The sequence below is a fragment of the Rhinoderma darwinii genome, chromosome 13 (genome assembly GCF_050947455.1).
Source record: "Rhinoderma darwinii isolate aRhiDar2 chromosome 13, aRhiDar2.hap1, whole genome shotgun sequence".
NCBI lineage: Eukaryota > Metazoa > Chordata > Amphibia > Anura > Rhinodermatidae > Rhinoderma > Rhinoderma darwinii.
The window spans coordinates 57,136,936-57,159,141 of NC_134699.1; the positions used below are offsets into that span (position 1 = coordinate 57,136,936).

The following is a 22,206-nucleotide window of genomic DNA, read 5'->3' on the forward strand; positions in this document are numbered from 1 at the left end:
TACACAGCCTCCTTGGTGGAGGTACCAGTCTCTATTATATACACAGCCTCCTGGGTGGAGGTGCCAGTCTCTATTATATATACACAGTCTCCTGGGTGGAGGTACCAGTCTCTATTATATACACAGCCTCCTTGGTGGAGGTGCCAGTCTCTATTATATATACACAGTCTTCTTGGTGGAGGTACCAGTCTCTATTATATATAAACAGCCTCCTTGGTGGAGGTGCCAGTCTCTATTATATACACAGTCTCCTGGGTGGAGGTGCCAGTCTCTATTATATACACAGTCTCCTGGGTGGAGGTGCCAGTCTCTATTATATACACAGTCTCCAGGGTGGAGGTACCAGTCTCTATTATATATACAGTCTCCTGGGTGGAGATGCCAGTCTCTATTATATACACAGTCTCCAGGGTGGAGGTACCAGTCTCTATTATATACACAGTCTCCTTGGTGGAGGTACCAGTCTCTATTATATACACAGTCTCCTGGGTGGAGGTGCCAGTCTCTATTATATATACACAGTCTCCTTGGTGGAGGTACCAGTCTCTATTATATATAAACAGCCTCCTTGGTGGAGGTGCCAGTCTCTATTATATAAACAGTCTCCTGGGTGGAGGTGCCAGTCTCTATTATATATACAGTCTCCTGGGTGGAGATGCCAGTCTCTATTATATACACAGTCTCCAGGGTGGAGGTACCAGTCTCTATTATATACACAGTCTCCTGGGTGGAGGTGCCAGTCTCTATTATATATACACAGCCTCCTTGGTGGAGGTGCCAGTCTCCATTATATACACAGTCTCCTTGGTGGAGGTACCATTCTCTATTATATACACAGTCTCCTTGGTGGAGGTACCAGTCTCTATTATATACACAGCCTCTTCGGTGGAGGTGCCAGTCTCTATTATATACACAGTCTCCTTGGTGGTGTCAGTCTCTATTATATACACACAGTCTCCTTGGTGGAGGCGACAGTCTCTATTATATATACACAGCCTCCTGGGTGGAGGTACCAGTCTCTATTATATACACAGCCTCCTTGGTGGAGATGCCAGTCTGTATTATATATACACAGCCTCCTTGGTGGAGGTGCCAGTCTCCATTATATACACAGCCTCCTTGGTGGAGGTACCAGTCTCTATTATATACACAGCCTCCTTGGTGGAGATGCCAGTCTGTATTATATATACACAGCCTCCTTGGTGGAGGTGCCAGTCTCTATTATATACACAGCCTCCTTGGTGGAGGTGCCAGTCTCTATTATATATAAACAGCCTCCTTGGTGGAGATGCCAGTCTGTATTATATATACACAGCCTCCTGGGTGGAGGTACCAGTCTCTATTATATACACAGTCTCCAGGGTGGAGGTACCAGTCTCTATTATATATAAACAGCCTCCTTGGTGGAGATGCCAGTCTGTATTATATATACACAGCCTCCTGGGTGGAGGTGCCAGTCTCTATTATATACACAGTCTCCTGGGTGGAGGTGCCAGTCTCTATTATATACACAGTCTCCTGGGTGGAGGTGCCAGTCTCTATTATATACACAGTCTCCTGGGTGGAGGTGCCAGTCTCTATTATATACAGTCTCCAGGGTGGAGGTACCAGTCTCTATTATATACACAGCCTCCTTGGTGGAGGTGCCAGTCTCTATTATATACACAGTCTCCTGGGTGGAGGTGCCAGTCTCTATTATATACACAGTCTCCTGGGTGGAGGTGCCAGTCTCTATTATATACACAGTCTCCTTGGTGGAGGTGCCAGTCTCTATTATATATAGCCTCCTTGGTGGAGATGCTAGTCTCTATTATATACACAGTCTCCTTGGTGGAGATGCTAGTCTCTATTATATACACAGTCTCCTTGGTGGAGGTACCAGTCTCTATTATATACACAGTCTCCTTGGTGGAGGTACCAGTCTCTATTATATACACAGCCTCTTCGGTGGAGGTGCCAGTCTCTATTATATATACAGCCTCCTTGGTGGAGATGCCAGTCTCTATTATATACACAGTCTCCTTGGTGGAGGTACCAGTCTCTATTATATACACAGCCTCCTTGGTGGAGATGCCAGTCTCTATTATATACACAGTCTCCTTGGTGGAGGTGCCAGTCTCTATTATATACACAGTCTCCTTGGTGGAGGCGACAGTCTCTATTATATATACACAGCCTCCTAGGTGGAGGTACCAGTCTCTATTATATACACAGCCTCCTTGGTGGAGATGCCAGTCTGTATTATATATACACAGCCTCCTTGGTGGAGGTGCCAGTCTCTATTATATACACAGCCTCCTTGGTGGAGGTACCAGTCTCTATTATATACACAGCCTCCTTGGTGGAGATGCCAGTCTGTATTATATATACACAGCCTCCTTGGTGGAGGTGCCAGTCTCTATTATATACACAGCCTCCTTGGTGGAGGTGCCAGTCTGTATTATATATAAACAGCCTCCTTGGTGGAGATGCCAGTCTGTATTATATATACACAGCCTCCTGGGTGGAGGTACCAGTCTCTATTATATACACAGTCTCCAGGGTGGAGGTGCCAGTCTCTATTATATATAGCCTCCTTGGTGGAGGTGCCAGTCTCTATTATATACACAGCCTCCTTGGTGGAGGTGCCAGTCTCTATTATATACACAGCCTCCTTGGTGGAGGTACCAGTCTCTATTATATATAAACAGCCTCCTTGGTGGAGGTGCCAGTCTCTATTATATACACAGCCTCCTTGGTGGAGATGCCAGTCTCTATTATATACACAGCCTCCTTGGTGGAGATGCCAGTCTCTATTATATACACAGCCTCCTTGGTGGAGATGCCAGTCTCTATTATATACACAGTCTCCTTGGTGGAGGTGACAGTCTCTATTATATACACAGTCTCCTGGGTGGAGGTGCCAGTCTCTATTATATACACAGTCTCCTTGGTGGAGGTGTCAGTCACTATTATATATACACAGTCTCCTTGGTGGAGGTACCAGTCTCTATTATATACACAGTCTCCTGGGTGGAGGTGCCAGTCTCTATTATATACACAGTCTCCTTGGTGGAGGTGCCAGTCTCTATTATATACACAGTCTCCTTGGTGGAGGTGCCAGTCTCTATTATATACACAGTCTCCTTGGTGGAGGTACCAGTCTCTATTATATATACACAGTCTCCTTGGTGGAGGTGCCAGTCTCTATTATATATACACAGTCTCCTGGGTGGAGATGCCAGTCTCTATTATATACACAGTCTCCTTGGTGGAGATGCTAGTCTCTATTATATACACAGTCTCCTTGGTGGAGATGCTAGTCTCTATTATATACACAGTCTCCTGGGTGGAGGTACCAGTCTCTATTATATACACAGTCTCCTTGGTGGAGGTGCCAGTCTCTATTATATACACAGTCTCCTTGGTGGAGGTGCCAGTCTCTATTATATACACAGCCTCCTGGGTGGAGGTACCAGTCTCTATTATATATACACAGTCTCCTTGGTGGAGGTGTCAGTCACTATTATATATACACAGCCTCCTGGGTGGAGGTGCCAGTCTCTATTATATACACAGCCTCCTTGGTGGAGGTGCCAGTCTCTATTATATACACAGTCTCCAGGGTGGAGGTACCAGTCTCTATTATATACACAGCCTCCTTGGTGGAGATGCCAGTCTGTATTATATATACACAGCCTCCTGGGTGGAGGTGCCAGTCTCATGGATTAATGTAAAGACTGTGCTCAGTTTGTATAAAGATTATGTCTACGAACCACTTGTGGCCGGGTGTCTTCTGGGTGTAGAACTTCCGTTTAGCCCGCGGGTGTTCGGCCCCGCAACCTCCTTTACGGCACAGAACGAATGGTAACTGCCAATGTTTTACACACAGACTTCCATGGCAGCAAAATACAACAACCTAACGAACGTGTCCGTTCTGCCTGCTCATTGGCTGGCGCATTACATCATTGCTAGATCATTGGTGCTTTTTCTGTCACTCAACCGGAGGGGCGGGACCGCGAGCAGCAGTTTGGTGGAGAACACAAAGTGGGCGTGGTTAGTTTACGTTGTGTCTGGTTTCTGCTCCTCGTTATTGCAGCCGGTCAGGCAGATGGAGTAACGATTATTGAATGGGTTTTTCCCACTACATGGACTTTATAGATGAGAATATCTCCACACCATTAACAACACTTGAATTTTTTTTAAAAGAAAAGTAGCCTTTCCCTTTAAATTAAAATCACTACTACCTATATTCACACGGTGCGGTTTTTGCAGCGATTTTTTTGAAAATCGCATATTCTGTTTTTAACAGATCTACAGCCTTTTCTTAGTACCTTGGAAAGCTGAGGTTGTCACCCAGCTTTCCCAGACACAGAAATGACTAAGAAACAGCTGAGGCCCTCTTCACAAGCACATGTGGAGCAGCCGATGACCTCAGCTGCCCTTCGCTAATATTTAGAGTTAAAAAAAGGCATTAGTCTTTAATATATTTGGCGCATCAATTCTGCGTTGTTTAGCCACGCCTTTACGATGCTTAACACGCCGCACAATAATCGGTACGAGTCTTTGTCTAATACACCACCTGCCTTTTTCCTGGGGCATTTCGTCTGTAGACGCAGATTTCGTGGCGTATTTGCTGCGGAATTTCATTGAAGTCTACGATAAAATGTTACAGAATTTGCGCAGCGTTCACGCTACGCGGAGACCCGGCCTTAGTCGCAGATCCAGCAGAGATTACCAGAAACAACGGCGCTGTACGCTGCACTTTTGCTTCCGGTAAAACCACAGACGCCCCGACGGAGCCCATTAAAGTCAATGCGTTCCGTCGGCCGCCATGTTGCAACGGAACCGTCGCTTCCGGTTTTCCCTTGTGCTGCTCCTGTGGAACAATGGAAAGCCCTGACGCAGGTGTGAACAGAGCCCAACTCACGTGACGCCGAATGGAAGGTTCAGTAACAAAACGACCTAAAAAAGTAGATAAAATAAATGTAAATAATTTTTTTTTAAGAAAATATAAAAATGAACAAAAAAAGTTAATAAAAAAAAAAGGGCCGCTGAATTGGCCATACGGTGGCGCTATAATCGCGGTCGACCAGGTGTTTTTTATTATATGTTTTTTATAAAAAAAATAATAATTTATGCCTCCACCCTTTTCAACCTCTTCGGACCCCAGAGTAGAACAAAAATTTTATTCATCGCGTTCAGACTGGAAGTTATCAGGATATATACAGAACCCTTTACATATTAACAGGGTTGTCCAGGATTAGACAGACATGGCTTTCCTTTCAAAAACAGCGCCCCCCCTGTCCATGGGTTGTGTCTGGTAGTGCAGCTCAGTTCCATCAACCTCTTACCAATGCAGACATTTTTTGTTTTTTCCTCCTCACCTTCCAAAAGCCATAACTTTTTTTATTTTTTTCCATCAACAGTCGTGCAAATGGTCAATACGATTACAATACGTCCTCCTCTGGCGGGAGCACCAAGATGGCAGACCTTTCATCAGGCGCCCAGGCTTCTATGACAATCATTGGCGATAGATAAAGCAGACACCGGTGGCGTATAAACTGAGCTGAGCCCATGATGCCGCTCCATACATCCCCTCCCGACTATGACCTACATTGACGTCAACTGTCTGGAAGGAGTTAAAGTCAATAGGGTTTAGCTGCAATACCACAAACAACCAGTGGACAGGTGTGGCGCTGTTTATAGAAGAAAGCAGCCAAGTTTTTCTAATCCTGGGCAACCCTTGGATGGGTTAGTGTTTGCTGGTTTCTGCCGACAGTCCAGCTGCCTCTGTCTTCACCCGGGCAACCAGGCAGAAACCACACGCTGCCTGGCACAACTACCACCATTGTCTGTGGTGCCACGTCGTGTGCTAACTGTTCAAGAAGGAGAAAGCGGATAGACTTGGCTTAGGAGTCCTCTCTTGGGCTGTGCTGGTTTCAGGGGGCATCTGACTTGGCATTTTACCATCTTTCCCAAGTCTCCTTATTGGGGTCACCAATTCCATGCCATCAAAAAGTGACAGCCCTCCGCATGGTGGAGTCTGGGCAGACACCTCGGGATCGCTGTGGGCGCGGTCCTTCTTGTCAATGGCCGTGGCACCTTCTTCCGTATCTTGGCTTCCATTCTGGGTAAATCCGTGGCAAGCAGGATCGGAGGATGTGATGGGGGTGGTAGGGACGCTAGAGGGGGTCAGTAGATTCTCACAGCCTGTTTCAGGGAGGGGGTCTGTAAGAAGATCCAAGGGGCTGGCATGGGTAGAGGGGGAGGTGGGTATTTGGAGGGCAGTCCCATGCTTAGGAGAGGTTTGTGTCAGGGCTTCAAACTGGAGAAGAATCTTAAAAAGAACACAAGTGGTTAATTATGACGCCTAATGAAACAGTCCAGTCACATCCAGAGCTGCAATCAGAATTCTGCTGCCTCCCATGAAATGGTAGCAGGGAAATAAAGGCCCGATCGATTAAAAAAGCAGAATTCTCAATGCAGCTTTGGCTGTGACTGGAGTATATACATATATTAGAAAAAAAACGTAACACCAAATCAGACGCAGATGTTTTTTTTTATAAGTGGAGATAACGCGGTCCCTACCTTCCTGGCTTTGTCCTTCACTGGTCCTGAGGGTCCTCGGCTCAGCTGCTGCAGATTGTTCCTAACCACCGCCATCATGTGGTCATGTGACAGCAGGTCAGAGGTCATGAGGGAAGCGATAGCGCACATAGACCGCTGTAAGGAAACCAATATAAAAGCTTACTCATAACTGAACCAGTGACCAGCAATGGTGGCTAGCAGTATGGCATCACAGTCAGCTGAAAGGGGAGATAAGTGGCTGCCTGTCATCTATGGCGCCGCTTATCCATGGATTTTGTCGTCGTCCCCATAGACATTAGAATATTAAAAAAATATATATAATGTTCATCAGCTCCTTGCCTGAAGGCTACACCTTCTGCATGAGGCAAAGGTGACAGCTGCGACTAGACCATTTATGTATTCTGTTCGGCTTTTCTTTTTTTTTATTTAAATGGATTCGAAATTGTGCCAGTTAATTTCCAAACAGATCTTTATAGTATTCGGAGCTCTGTTTTTCTGATACAGAGCTCCAAAATCCCCTGTATAGACAGTCAAATGATAAAATTTGTTCCTGCAATCACCACTAGAGGGAGCGTGTGGCTGTTTTGTTATTGCAATGTATAAACAGTATATCGTAAGCTCCCCCTAGTGGTGGCTGCAGGAAGCCAGAATTTTATTATTGATTTCTACGCAGGATTTGTAGCTCTGTGTCAGTAAAGCGGAGCTCCCTACTGCTATGAAGATATATTAAGAAATCAGTAGAGAATGTCGAGCCACTTTAACAAAATCTCACGACTAAATTTACATGAAAAAGTTAAATAGTTTTGAGAATTTTCGTATTTTCAATTCCTATACATAGCGGATTTCAAAATTCCTCTGGTTGCCCTTGGAAACAGACAGATCTGTACCCTGCTGTCATGTGATGCACTGCCCTCTAGTGACAGGAAACCAGCAGAATTCTGTAATTAGCTTTGGACCTGAATGGAGAAGAAAATTAATGGAAATCCATAAAAAAAAAAAAAGTGTTGTCCATTTGGGTCTTTAGTGTTTTCTCACCAGTTTGATAGACGAGCCGTCCTCTTCCAATGAGCGATTTAACATCTCGAACACCACTTCACAGTTCAGCAGCGAACACCTGTCAGAAGACAGCACAAGAGCGCGTTACGAGATTTCGTTTTTATTGTCACTTTGGGGTACATAAGTCTTTTTGACCACTTTTCATTTTTTATAGTCCCCCGGGGACTTTGCATAAACGATCTAACGATCTTACTTATGTACTGCAGTGTATTGCCTTTATCTGCACTCCACTAATGGTAGACCTGGAGGTCTTCAATAGGTCTCTGGCTGCTATGGCAACCGGTCAGCACCCTGCAATTTCATTGCGGGAGGGGGGGGGATTGGGGGACAGAGGGAGCACCCTCTGTCTGACCACTCAGATGCCGAGGTCGCTATTAAATGCAGGTCTTGAGGAGATTAACAGCCGGGTCTAGAGTGATCTGCAATCCCGGCCACAGACGGGTGTCAGTTGTATGAAACAGCCGGCACCTGCCACATACGGGGTGGCAAGGGGTTAATACAGAGCTCAATAAATCTGTCTTCCGTAAAGCTCCCCCTAGTGGCGACTGAAACCATCCAGAATGTGATCACATAAGCCCCAGTCTAGCCAGAACTCACCCTCTAACAAACTGCTGCACCTCCTCTTGGGTGAGGAATAATTTTTGCCCCCTTATGGCGGTCAATACCAGTTGTGCCTCTTGTAGACAGTCGCCAGGATGAGCTGGTTCCACCCTGTACGAGAGAAAAAAAGATGACACGACAGTCTAACTAAATGCATGACAACCATCTGTGCAACTTTCTAGACTACATTACGTTTTTTTATATTCCTCACCACACACAAGATCTCTGCTTTCTGTCATTGAATGGTAACATTCACATTAAAAATTATCTGTGTGCTAAATACATCCCCAGCACAAATCTCTCTACTGGCGGATATCAGCCATTGGTAAACAAGAATATTTCCATTTACTGACAGCAAGCAGAGATCTTGAGAATTGTGTGGAAATGAAAGAAATTATTAAAAGGGGTTGTCCCATGAGCACAGCTCCCAGGACAATCAGTTGATCAAGAGTGCCAAGAGCCGTGGGCTGCCTATAAGTAATTAACTCGTCATGCCGGTACAATCAATCTACCCAGGGCCGGCTCCAGGTTCACGTGGGCCCTTGGGCGACAGACTTAGTAGGCCCCTTTGTGGGGGAACTCATGGCGGCAGTAAAAAGGCAGAAAATGTTACTTTATGCCCCCATAAAGAAGCTAGGCCTCCAGTTTGCAACCCCACAAATTTAGTGCCCACTGCAGATAGTGCTATGTAGGCCCCCTCCCAGGTAGTGCCACAGAGCCCCCCCCCTCCCAGGTAGTGCCACAGAGCCCCCCCCCCTCCCAGGTAGATAACTCCCTGCTCTACCATAGCGTTCAATAGTATCTGCGTCCTAAGGACACAGATACTAATGAATGTGGCGTTGCTCCCGCTGTAGCAGCCATAGCGGCTGCTAGCGGGGGCACTGGGCATGGGGGGGGGGCTTGTGACGGCGGGTGGCACGTCCCCCTCGTGCTGTGGGCCCCGCATGCTGCTACAACGGTAGTTATGCCGCCTCCTAGACAGGGGCTCCCTCTAGAAGCAGAATCCCGTCGGCAACACCCTGGTCGGGGATTCCACTCCTGGAAGAGCCATGACCGCAGTGTCAGCACCCGGCTGCCGAGTGGGTCCCCCCATGCTAGTGGGCCCCCTGGCACTTGCCCGGTGCTGACGCCGGCCCCGAGTCTACCTTTCGGAAATCTCTGTGTTCTCCCGGTTGCTGCTACGGGATTGGCCGTCGCTGCCGGCATCTGTGGACAGGCTGCGTGGAGACTTGTCTTGTAAAGAGTCCTGCGAGCTATGGCCACTGTCGCTGTCATCCCATCCTCCCCCCGGTACTCCTGAGTGGTGATCGCCTGGAAGGAAAGGTCCGTGAGTATATACTGCGGGTAAACCCTGCCACCTGACAATCAGACATGATTCACCTCTGAAGCTGTGAGCGGGCACAGGCTTCCCTGCCGATGGATGCCTCTCACCCGGAGGTACTGTCACCGGCTTGTATGTGTCGTCCACCTGATCTCGGAGACAAGGAGACGGTGACGCTGCTCCGACCAGCACTTTCTGAGTCACAGCTACAGCCGCTCTGTGTATGCCGCTCAGCAGAGCTTCACTACCTGTACGAGAGACCGCCATTGTAAATAAGGCTTAATCATTGTAGAATAAAAAGTTCTGTAGCTTCCTAATATACTTTGTGCTTCAATTTATCATCATTTTCAAGACCTCTGCTTGCGGTCGGTGCATGGGACCATTCTTGTTAACACCTGTACAGATCTAACACTGACCCAGTTAGGTCTCTTTAAAATCGAGGAGGACCGATCACCTCCCCTGACATGTGCCCAATGGATGGCCCTCAACGTTCCGATAGGGTGGGGGCATAAAAGAACACACCCGTATTTTAGGCAATCCGTACTACTCTACAATTTTTTATGCTACATTGAAAAAGTTTACTTGACAACACCGCCATCCAGGGTTAGAAATGGCGAAGGACAAGCACGCCATCTAGGGTTAGAAATGGCGAAGGACAAGCACGCCATCCAGGGTTAGAAATGGCAAAGGACAAGCACGCCATCCAGGGTTAGAAATGGTGAAGGACAAGCACGCCATCCAGGGTTAGAAATGGTGAAGGACAAGCACGCCATCCAGGGTTAGAAATGGTGAAGGACAAGCACGCCATCTAGGGTTAGAAATGCGAAGGACAAGCACGCCATCCAGGGTTAGAAATGTTGAAGGACAAGCACGCCATCCAGGGTTAGAAATGGTGAAGGACAAGCACGCCATCTAGTGTTGGAAATGGCGAAGGACAAGCACGCCATCTAGTGGTAGAAATGGCGAAGGACAAGCACGCCATCTAGTGTTAGAAATGGCGAAGGACAAGCCCGCCATCTAGTGTTAGAAATGGCAAAGGACAAGCACGCCATCTAGTGTTAGCAATGGTGAACGACAAGAACATTAACGTGATCGTTTGATCGATGGTACAATACTCTTCTGTATTGTCCTGGGAGCAAGGGCTGGGCAAGTAAGCGGAAAAAAAACAAAACAATGAAATTCAGCGCAGATAACCGACATCTTGTGCATTTTTTCCCGGTTCAACTGTATCTCTGTCCTCAGCGCGCAGATACAGTTGAATCCAATGGTGGAGCAGGGAGCCGTCAGCTTCCTGCTCCACCAGTTTTATGCAACGCCGGCAGCTCACGGCTCGGCACAGACAGGCGTGATACAGTGTTGTCTACACGCTGGTCTGCACCGAGCCGTACAGAGCAGAGACCACAGGAGCAGAGGGATCTCCACTCGTCGTCAGAACAGGGTTAGGGGAGTATTTATTTTATTAGGCACTATGGGGCTGTGTGGGGGCATTATACTGTGTAAGGGAACACTATGGGGCATTATACTGTGTGTGGGGGCCGCTATAGGGGCATTATACTGTGTGGGGGCAGTTATAGGGGCTTTATACTGCAAGCCATTATACTGTGTGGGGGCAGCTATGGGGAATTATATTGTGTGGGAGAAGCTATGTGGGCTTTATACTGCAAGCCATTATATGGTGTGGGGGGCACTATGGGCCATTATATGGTGTGGGGGGCACTATGGGCCATTATATGGTGTGGGGGGCACTATGGGCCATTATATGGTGTGGGGGCACTATGGGCCATTATATGGTGTGGGGGGCACTATGGGCCATTATATGGTGTGGGGGGCACTATGGGCCATTATATGGTGTGGGGGGCACTATGGGCCATTATATGGTGTGGGGGCACTATGGGCCATTATATGGTGTGGGGGCACTATGGGCCATTATATGGTGTGGGGGCACTATGGGCCAATATATGGTGTGGGGGCACTATGGGCCATTATATGGTGTGGGGGCACTATGGGCCATTATATGGTGTGGGGGCACTATGGGCCATTATATGGTGTGGGGGCCACTATATGGTGTGGGGGCCACTATGGGCCATTATATGGTGTGGGGGCCACTATGGGCCATTATATGGTGTGGGGGCCACTATGGGCCATTATATGGTGTGGGCGCCACTATGGGCCATTATATGGTGTGGGCGCCACTATGGGCCATTATATGGTGTGGGCGCCACTATGGGCCATTATATGGTGTGGGGGCCACTATGGGGCATTATACTGTGCTTCCTCCTCACTTCTCTCGTCTTCAGGGCCCGGCACACAAGGCCTCGGAAACAAGTGCAGTGAGGGCCGTGGGAGAGTTTTCGACTGGACCCGCGACCAGTTAAAAGCGTCGCTTGCCCAGAGATCTTCCTTTTGCAGCCGGGTCACATCCCTTGTGACATTACACCACCGCCTGGAGCAGAGCCACGCAGATATGAGGATACAAACTCCGCGCAGATGTTGCCCTTGGTCGGATTCAACCCCAGCGCTGCAGGACCAGAGGAAATTACCTAAATGAGGTTTCTCCTGGGAATACCCGAAGCCTTGGGAACGAGAAACCTGAGACCCCATTCCTAAAAGAAGAAATGACAAAGTGGCAATAAGAAAAAGGGGCACCACTTACAACCAGCTGGACCTACTCAATGTACAAAGTGGGCAGTCCTGGCACATTACCGGGCGGGCACCTCTCCTTGTTCGGCACCATACTGGAAGAACGAGGAGCGGGATCTGTATACAAGCTGCCCACAAGTTCCTGGAAAAAGAAAAGAAAAAACCTAGCGGTCTTCTATGCGGTATGGATTAGTCTTGCCCATGGCCAGCTGGGTGACTACCCCTACAGGTGCCCAGACCCTGCATTATTATATACAGCTACATTTCTTTATGGATCCCCTTCCCCATATGTGTATACGTAGGTGGACAGGATTTCTGGGGGTTTTGCCTTTCTCTTCAGGAACCAGGAGGATCAGGATGAACAGAACTTTAGGTCCATGAAACTGCATCTGTAATTGTAATCCCCAGGAAATGTATAAAGTTACCTGCCCGGCCGCCCGCACCTTCTGGTACAGGCTGATCCCATGGAGAGGGTCCGGGGGTCCACTAACAGCTGTGAAGGAAAACAGACCAGGGATCATAGAGAAAAAAAATCACGGGATGTTTCAGAGGGGATCCTCAACTATTGGGAGAACGAGGGTCCCGTGAACCCCGTTTGCAGATCATACGCGGCCACTCTCCCACCAGAATCCTATGGAGATGGGCCCACACTAGAGGGAGACCGCCCCCCCCATTATACCATATATGGATCCAAATCACCAACCACATCAATGTCCACACATAACCACTAATCTAGTCATTAGGACGCAGACATTGACGTGGCGGGAGATATGGACCCCCACAATGATGAAGCTGAACAAGCCCAGAGCATGGACAGGCAGTGTTGTCATGGGAACCTGTAGCTGATAAGTCAGGTTAGTTCCTACCTGAAGCCTCCTGTAAGTACGCTGCGTTGCGTTGGAGATCTTGGATGATCTGGTCGGACCCATGAGAACACAGGTAGAGCAGGATCTTCAGGACCTGCACATGACACAACATTGAGAAGGACTGAAGGTTGTCCCCGATGCCCCCACCAACCTGGGACTACGACACTGAACCAACCTTTAACTTGACGTGACACGAGTTGTTCTGCAGGCGGTTCAGAAGATACTCCAAGAGGCACCGGCAGCTCCCAGAAGACTCGTGAGAGATCTCTGAAGACGGGGTCAGGGGTGATATTATTTCTTATGTATTTCGTCCAGACTTAGGACGGGAAGTTACCGATTCAGCAATATGTTCCCTAGTGGAGTTCATATGGTTGACATGGAACCACATTGTTTTTGGGACAGTTTTGGGCCACAAGGTCCATCGTGTAGATCCAATTGGTCCACACTAGTGCTAGTCATGTGATTCTGGGCCTAAGAAAGTGGCACCTCTAAGGTCACATGATGGAACCCTCATGCAACTTGAACAGAAATGTTGCACGACCACCGATACACCGGAAAACCATCGTCTCTGGGACAGTTTTTGTTTCTAGACCGAAGTTGGTCCACACTAGCGTTAGTCATGTGTTTAAGGGCTCAAGAAAATGGCATCTCTCAGGTCACATGGTGGAACCTTCATGCAACTTGATTAAAAATGTTGAGCAGCCGGTACACTTGAAAAATGAGATATGGTTATTATGCGCCACAAGGCCACATTGTTTCTGGGACAGTTTTTGGTTTACAAGGTCCATAGTCATGTCAATTCTCGGGCCCAAGAAAGTGTCATCTCACAAGTCACATGATGGAACCTTCATGCAACTTGAATAGAAATGTTGCACACCTGATAACCAGATTTCATTTTTCCAGTGTTATAGGCAACAAGACAACATAATTTCTGGGGCAGTTTGGGTTCACAAGGTCCGTCGTGTAGACCTAAGTTGGTCATAGTGTTAGACATGTCGGGCCCAAAAAACTGGCATCTCTCAGGTCACATGACACAACCTTCATGCAACCTGATTAGAAATGTTCCCAACCATTAATACACTAAAATAAGGTTGTCATGGGCAACAAGACCACATTGTCTCTGGGGCAGTTTGGGTTCACAAGATCCATTGTGTAGACCTAAGTTGGTCGCCATTGGTGTTAGTCATGCGATTTCGGGCATAAGGTAGTAACACCTCTCAGGTCACATGATGGAACCTTCATGCAACTTGAGTAGAAATATCGCACAACCACCGATCCATCGTCTCATGAAGGTTGCAGTCAACGGACCTCAACGGTTCCTGCAATAGTTTAGGGGTAACGCAGGTCATTCATGGCTCCATTCAGACAAGACCACCCTCCAATGACGCTGAGAATGAGCAGGTCCCACTCCCCATAATCTCCAATGAGTTGATCACACATGCATGAGATCAATGAGAGATCATGCTCCCTATTTTTCAACTCCCCCCCCCCATTTTTCTTAAAGGGAAAGTCCATCTTTGTAGGTATGGGAGCTGTAAACCTCACGGATCCCCGGAATGAGGGGCCACACATTGAACCCTGTAAAACATTTATGGAAAGATCGGTTTATCAGACTTTGGGTCCCCCTGAGACAAGCTGATCTTGGGGTGTCATTTTAGGGAGCCCCCAAGATCAGCTGCTACCAGCAGGGGGACATCTGTGTAGAGAATAAAGGATACTGGCCATTTCCTCATATAGGTATCCAGGACAGGGGGTGTCATCATCGGAGGTCCCCTTTAATAGCAGTGGAAGCTGAAAGAACAGACAAAGCATTAGAAGGAGCCCTAACTATCTGCAATATCATATGATGGCCACCAGGGGGCGATGTAGTCAATGTGAAGCAGAAAGGGCAATTAGAGAAGGAGTCATTTAAATGGGAATATTATGTATCACTGGGAGAGCCGGAAAATTCATTTCCATAGCTTGTTGAGTCACATTCCTGACATAAGGACCAGAGGAGCGGACTAGAAATAGAAATTATTTCATTTGGATTGTACGTAGAAGTCCTTGAAGCCGTGCCTGAAAAAGCTGTAATTGCGTCCACATTCGTTGTCATCCATATACCCCTCGGGTAGTCACCCAGCTTTCCTAGACATTAGTGTTGGCCGCATTTGTAAGAACGTCCCCAAATCTAATCCGACATGTCAGAAATGGAAGACCCCTTAAAGGGGAGTTCAGAGCGTTCACACAAACTATTAAAATAAGCCTAAAACATACACACACCATGTATACAGGAGATCGGTGGCAGCTCAGGGCCCACCACACACGTACCTGCTGCAGAAACGTCAGCTTGCCCAGCACTGCCATCCTCCCTCCTGTCCCAGCCACAGGGGCCTCAATGACAGCCGGAACCCGCATCCACCAATCACAGCGCAGGCTCCTCCCCAATCAGCCAATGAATGCGCACATGTCCAGAATTCAGCCAATAAGCGCCAGTCTAAGGGAAGTACCTATTGAAATGCAGACAAGGCGTCTCGGCAGCGATGATTGGCTGGGAGAGCAATATGGCTGCATTCTTAGACAAGGATCTCATTGCGTTATTATGAGTTCAAGGACGGTGACACCGGGGAAATGGACGCTTGAATCCGTCCCTCGGTTGTTGGTGGAGTGCAGGGTGCAGGTGAGAACGTGGAGATGCTTCCGAGAACATGCTTTACGGCAGCAGTGATCTTTAGGGTATGTGCACACACACTAAATACGTCCGTAATGGACGGAACGTATTTCGGCCGCAAGTACCGGACCGAACACAGTGCAGGGAGCCGGGCTCCTAGCATCATACATACGATGCCAGGAGTCCCTGCCTCGCTGCAGGACAACTGTCCCGTACTGTAATCATGTTTTCAGTACGGGACAGTTGTCCTGCAGCGAGGCAGGGACACCTAGCATCGTACATAAGTATGATGCTAGGAGCTCGGCTCCCTGCACTGAGTTCGGTCCGGTACTTGCGGCCGAAATACGTCCGTCAAATACGGACGTAATTAGTGTGTGTGCACATACCCTACAGCATGCGGGAAATTGTAGTTTTTGAAAGCCAGCTGTTGCAGGCCACTGTCTATAATTGCACTACATGTCCCAGCAAGCCTTGCCTTGCATCCCTGGTCATATGCCAGCCTGCCCAGCGCTTTTTTCAATTGCAGTAACGCAAGCTACTGCCATGCCACAGCGGGGTTCAGGGGTGCCCCCTCTAACAACGGAGGCAACCACAGTGCCCATTCCCATATTTGTGCCAGGCTTATTAGGCCTCATGCACACGACCGTAAAAACTCCCGTTATTACGGGTCGTAATCACGACCCGTAATAACGGGCTCATAGACTTCTATTGGCGACGGGTGCCTTCCCGTTTTCTCACGGGAAGGTGCCCGTGCCGTTGAAAAAGATAGAACATGTCCTATTTCAGGCCGTAATAACGGCACGGACAGTCCATAGAAGTCTATGGAGCTCTCGTAATGACGGGTGGCTACATGTGTGCACCCGTCATTACGGCAGCGTTGCTAAGCGACGTCAGTAAATAGTCACTGTCCAGGGAGCTGAAAGAGTTAACTGATCGGCAGTAACTCTTTCAGCACCCTGGACAGTGACTGCCGATCAGTATAAACCTGTAAAAAATAAAAATAAAAGATGTTCATACTTACCGAGAACTTCCTGCTTCCTCCACTCCGGTCTCCCGCCCGTTGCCTTGGTGACGCGTCCCTCTCGACATCCGGCCCGACGTCCTGGATGACATTTCAGGCCATGTGACCGCTGCAGCCAATCACAGGTCAATCACAGGCTGCAGCGGTCACATGGACTGCCGCGTCATCCAGGGATGTCGGGCTGGATGTGAAGAGAGGGACGCGTCACCAAGACAACGGCCGGGTAAGTATGAATTTCTTTAACTTTTATTACAGAAAAGGTTGTCCCTTCTCTCTATCCTGCACTGATAGAGAGAAGGGGCTGCCGATTACTGCAGCGCTATTTTGCCGCCAAAAACGTGCTCGTAAATACGGGTGGAATACGTGTGACACCGGACCCATATTTACGAGCACGGGTTCGTAAATACTGGTGCAAAACGGGTGGAATACGTGTGACACCGGACCCGTATTTACGCCAGTATTTACGGGTGGGAAAAAATACGGTCGTGTGCATGAGGCCTTAGTCCATGTTTTCACACAGAGTTTTTTTTTTTAGACCTGTGTGTTAAAAAAAACCACATGTAAATCTTACAATTGACTAAGGCTACATTCACACGAGCGGATCAGATTCACGTGAAAACGCACCCATCTAGGACATGTAGTGAGTTTCGCGCAGCGTATGCGCGACCGGCCCCATTGACATCAATGGGTCAGCGTGCTGCGTGTGATTTCCATGCACAGGACACAGACGTTGTTCGTGTGAATGGGCCCTTATATGGGAGTTCTCGCCGTTTATACGGCACATGTTTTTTTTCTACACTGGTTTCTACATACGCATTTGTCATTGGATGTGCCCCTACCCACTCATTGCTGGTCTGGGAGGGACACACCCTATTGACAGAGGAAATAACACCCCATTCTCAATTTAGTAATACATTTCCAGGAGGAATAACAGAGGACAGGCAAACCGCAGTTTTAAGAAAAGATGCTACAGAATTGTTATTTCATGAGGAATACAATTATTCACTAAAGCAGAAATGTCAGGAGAGGAGCCAGTTCCTGCTTTTCAATAACACCCGCAGTGCCCCCTATAATGGGGCGAGCCCTGTGCCCATTCTGCACTGTTTTGCTCCTCCATGATAAGATAAAGGGGTTTTCCAGGGCTTTGATATTGATGACCTATCGTTAGGATAGATCAATATGAGATTGGTGAGGGTCTCCCGATATCTCCGCCGATCAGCTGATAACCGCTGTGTCATCTTAAGGATATGTTCACACGCACTGTTTTCAGACGTAATTCAGGCGTTTTACGCCTCGAATTTCGCCTGAAAAAACGGCTCCATTATTCCTACAAACATCTGCCCGTTGCTTGCAATGGGTTTTATGATGTTCTGTTCCCACGAGGTGTCATTTTACGCGTCGCTGTCAGAATACGGCACGTAAAGAGACACCCGCGAAAAAGTGCATGTCACTTCTTGGGATGTTTTTGGAGCCGTTTCTCATTGACTCCATTGAAAAACATCTCCAATAACGGCCGAAAATACGCAGCGAAAAACGCGATTTGTTACAAAAACGTCTGAAAATCAGGAGCGTATTAGGGGCGTTTTTCAAGTGTAATTCGAGGCATAAAATGCCCGAATTACGTCTGAAAACAGTGCGTGTGAACATACCCGAAAAATCGGAAGCAGAACGACTTCAAACATCTGCCCACTGATTTCAATGGGAAAACGGCGCTCTGTTCCGACGGAGCATTTTTTTACGCGTAAAAAAACGGCCGTGAAAAAAGTGCAGGTCACTTCTTGGGACTTTTTTGGAGCCGTTTTCCATAGACTATTGAAAAAAGCTCCAAAACCGGCCGTGAAAAACGCAGCGAAAATCGCTAGTGGTACAAAAAACGTCTGAAAATCAGGAGCTGTTTTCTCTTGAAAACAGCTCCGTATTTTGAGACGTTTTTGACTCTGCGTGTGAACATGCCCTAAGGTTGGATTCACACGAGCGTGGCGGCAGCATATGATGCGCGGCTGCGTGATTTTTGCGCAGCCGCCATCATTATGACACTTCATTTGGATGTTTGTAAACAGAAAAGCACGTGTTTCATTCATCCTTTTCACCGCTGTTGCGCGAATCACGCTGTTCGCACGGAAGTGCTTCCGTGCGACATGCGTGGTTTTCACGCACCCATTGACTTCAAAACGCCCAAAGAATGGACATGTCGTGACTTTTTTTCAGCGGACTCACACTGAGTAAAGATCACGGACATGTCCGCATGGCCCCATAGACTAATATAGGTCCGTGCAACGCGCGTTGCACGGACGTAATTCCCATTCGTCTGAATAAAGCCTAAGTGTTTACTAGGCACAGCGCCGTACATTTAGCAGTGGCTGTGCCTGGTACTGCAGCTGTCCCATTCAAGTGAACAGGGCTGAGCTGTAGTACCAGGCACAGCCACTACCAAATATACAGCGCTGTGCCTAATAATGAAGAGGAGTGCTGCTGTACCTTTTAATCCGTTGATTGGTGACGGGTGCCAGGAGAAAGACCGTCACCTATCAGATATTGATGACCTGTACTAATGATATGTCACTAATATCAAAGTCCTGGAAAACCCCCTTTAAATCCCGGACACTCTTCTATATATAAATAATTGACCCTTATTTTCCAGGCCGCGGCCTATGGGAGATGTGTGTCAGCTGACGCCACTGGAAAGACCGAGTTGCGGAAAGGAGCATGTGCGAAGGAGTTTGAAGAGTTAAAACAGTGCATTATTAAGGCGGTGAGTAATACAGTAGAAAGAGCCGCAGTATTACTGTTTTACCGATCCTCCACATAAACCTGCTATTCACTGCGGTCTGAAATTTAAAGGGGCAGTCCATCTTCATACAATTCTTATTTACCATGTAGTTGATTCTTACCTGTTTACATCACTTATTCCGGTATTATTTCTGTGTGATACACGCATGAGAGGCGAATACCGTTGTATAATAAAAAAAATAATTGTGAAACTCACACGAACTGTTTGCTGCCAGTGAATGGAAACATTCTTATTTACATACATTAAAGGGTAACTAACTTTAAAAAAAACTTTAGACATTTCATAGTGACATGTCAGAAGTTTTAATCAATGGGGGTCTGAGCACTGAGGCCCCCCAACAATCGCTAAATCTAAGTGAGGGAAGTGCTCGGGTGTGCGCTGTGCCGCTTCGTTGCTGATCGGCTTTCCTCAGAGCGGTGTATAGACTCAGAATTTTTATTGAGCCCGTGCGCCACTCGCTCGGCTGTTTTCGGAAAGCCGATCAGAAACGAAGCAGCGCAGCGGACACCCAACTACTTCTCACGCTTCATTTTAGCGATCGGTGGGGGTCTCAGCGCTTGGACCCCCACCAATCAAAACTTCCGACATCTCAAAAGTTCTTTAAAAGTTTAATGACAGTGTAACTAAGTACAGACCTAGTTCTTTGCACAGCTGTGCGTTTGGTACAGTTGTATCCAGTCAAAATAATCTTCTGTGAGCTAAATACATCAGCTCTGTCCTGATAAGTTGTTACAATGTATCAGTGCAGGTAAAATGTATCAGTAAGTAGGCTGTTTATCTCTCAGAGGTTTTCAGCCTCAGGATGTAAACAAGAATGTTCAGTCACGTACAGCAAGCAGAGATCTTGAAACGGTGGGAATTGGAACAAAGTGGTGGAAATGTATCAAAACTGGCACAAAGGAAAAGTGGAGCGGTTGTCCATTGCAACCAATCAAGAGGGCGTCTGAAAAATAAGTGGAATTTGATTGGTTACCAGGAGTGACTGCTCCACTTTTCCTTTGCACCAGTTTTGATTCATATCACCCAGATAGTAGAAAGTTTTAGAACTTATTACAAAATGATCAAAGGAGAATTGGACAACCTGTGCTATGACTCATGCCCGGAGTTTTCCTTTCCGCTTTTATTTCGGCAGGCTGTTATGCATGGTTTGTCCTGTAGGGGCACTGCAGGAAAACGGTTTTAAACAATGTGGATGGAGACCTTTGTCATGTGACGACCATTTGTTGTGTATTATAGAATAATAATCATGGTCTCTTCTTACCGTTACAGGCGAAGCGCAGCACAAGGTGACGGGACGCTACTTACCCATAATCCACTGCTCCTGGTCTAAGGACTATACATGTCCCTCTCTCTTTTATTATGAGCTGTGGAGTACAGTGGCGTAGACTAGATATAAACATAGGACTGAGGTCATTCATATTCTGACAAGCTGGATATACCATAATGGGATTGGGTACAACTTCAATAAAAGTATGTGCCCCCCATGACTTGGGACCTCATTCCTTTCACCATCCACATGCACCATGGAAGCTAGGAATGCAAGTGTGGAGGGTTTAACCATTTCAGTGGGCAAAACCGCTAAATAAACTAATTAACTGGTATCCAAACTATTACAGTATAAGGCCTCATTTACACGAGCGTGTGCGTTTTGCGCGCGCAAAAAAACGCTGCGTTTTGCGTGCGCAAAAGGCAATTGACGGCTCCGTGTGTCATCCGTGTATGATGCGCGGCTGCGTGATTTTCGCGCAGCCGCCATCATAGAGATGAGGTAGTCGACGCCCGTCACTGTCCAAGGTGCTGAAAGAGCTAACTGATCGGCAGGAACTCTTTCAGCACCCTCGACAGTGAATGCCGATCACAATATACACCAACCTGTGACTAAAAAAAGACGTTCAAACTTACCATGAACTGCCTGCTTCCTCCAGTCCGGTCTCCCGGCCGTTGCCTTGGTGACGCGTCCCTCTCTTGTCATCCGGCCACACCTCCCAGGATGACGCGGCAGGCCATGAGACCGCTGCAGCCTGTGCTTGGCCTGTGATTGGCTGCAGCTGTCACTTGGCCTGAATTGTCATCCCGGGAGGTCGGACTGGAGGAAGGAGCCGGGACTTATCGGTAAGTCCGAACTTCTGTTTTTTTTTACACGTATATGTATATTGTGATCGAAAGTCACTGTCCATGGTGCTGAAACAGTTTAAGTCTTTGAGCACCGTGGACAGTGACTGTCTCCTGCCGTCGCGTACCCGAACATTTTTTGCCGGGCTTGGTCAAAACGAGTTCGGCCGAACCCGGTGAAGTTCGGTGCGCTCATCTCTAATTTGACACTCCGTTTGGATGTTTGTAACCAGAAAAGCACGTGGTGCTTTTCTGTTTACATTCATCCTTTTGACAGCTCTTGCGTGATTTTCGCGCATGCAACGCAGGACCGTCCGTGTGGCATGCGTTGTTTTCACGCACCCATTGAAGTCAATGGGTGCGTGTTGCGTGAAAAACGCAAGAATATAGAACATGTCGTGAGTTTTACGCAACGCACTCACGCAGCGCAAAATTCACGCATCGTCTAAACAGCCCCATAGACTATTATAGGTGCGTACGACACGCGTGAAAAGCACGCGCGTCGCACGCGCGTATAATACGCTCGTGTAAATGAGGCCTAACAGTTATCCTGTACGGTAATCGCCGTAAAAAAATAAA

General features: G+C 47.7%; 2 protein-coding genes across 4 annotated transcripts in view; both read right to left on the reverse strand.

The window, feature by feature from the left end:
- The window catches only part of CEP131 (centrosomal protein 131), a 92,127-nt gene extending 88,226 nt beyond the window's left edge, over positions 1–3,901 (reverse strand). For all 3 annotated transcript variants that reach the window (XM_075845324.1, XM_075845323.1, XM_075845322.1), the window contains exon 1: positions 3,756–3,901. The gene's annotated coding sequence lies outside the window, so the exon portion shown is untranslated. The remainder of the gene's footprint in view (positions 1–3,755) is intronic.
- A 1,253-nt stretch (positions 3,902–5,154) lies between these two features.
- On the reverse strand, positions 5,155–15,442 carry TEPSIN (TEPSIN adaptor related protein complex 4 accessory protein). The gene is made up of 13 exons (XM_075845496.1): positions 15,364–15,442; positions 14,772–14,844; positions 13,229–13,320; positions 13,054–13,147; positions 12,613–12,680; positions 12,251–12,329; positions 12,088–12,150; positions 9,607–9,795; positions 9,372–9,537; positions 8,224–8,337; positions 7,606–7,684; positions 6,571–6,705; positions 5,155–6,319 (listed from the first exon to the last, which is right to left on the reverse strand). Exons 1-13 carry the CDS (start codon positions 15,397–15,399, stop codon positions 5,855–5,857), a joined length of 1,653 nt encoding a protein of 550 aa, XP_075701611.1. The 5' UTR covers positions 15,400–15,442; the 3' UTR covers positions 5,155–5,854.
- Positions 15,443–22,206: the final 6,764 nt, after the last annotated feature.

Bases quoted from the DNA above. Each gene is read 5' to 3' on its own strand.
- TEPSIN (XM_075845496.1), bottom strand. From the start codon at position 15,399: ATGGCAGTGCTGGGCAAGCTGACGTTTCTGCAGCAG. The intron at 12,330-12,612 runs GTAACTTTATAC...TTCTTTTTCCAG, and splicing joins AGGTGCGGGCGGCCGGGCAG to GAACTTGTGGGCAGCTTGTA. The intron at 6,706-7,605 runs GTGAGAAAACAC...GTTTCCTTACAG, and splicing joins ACGGCTCGTCTATCAAACTG to CGGTCTATGTGCGCTATCGC.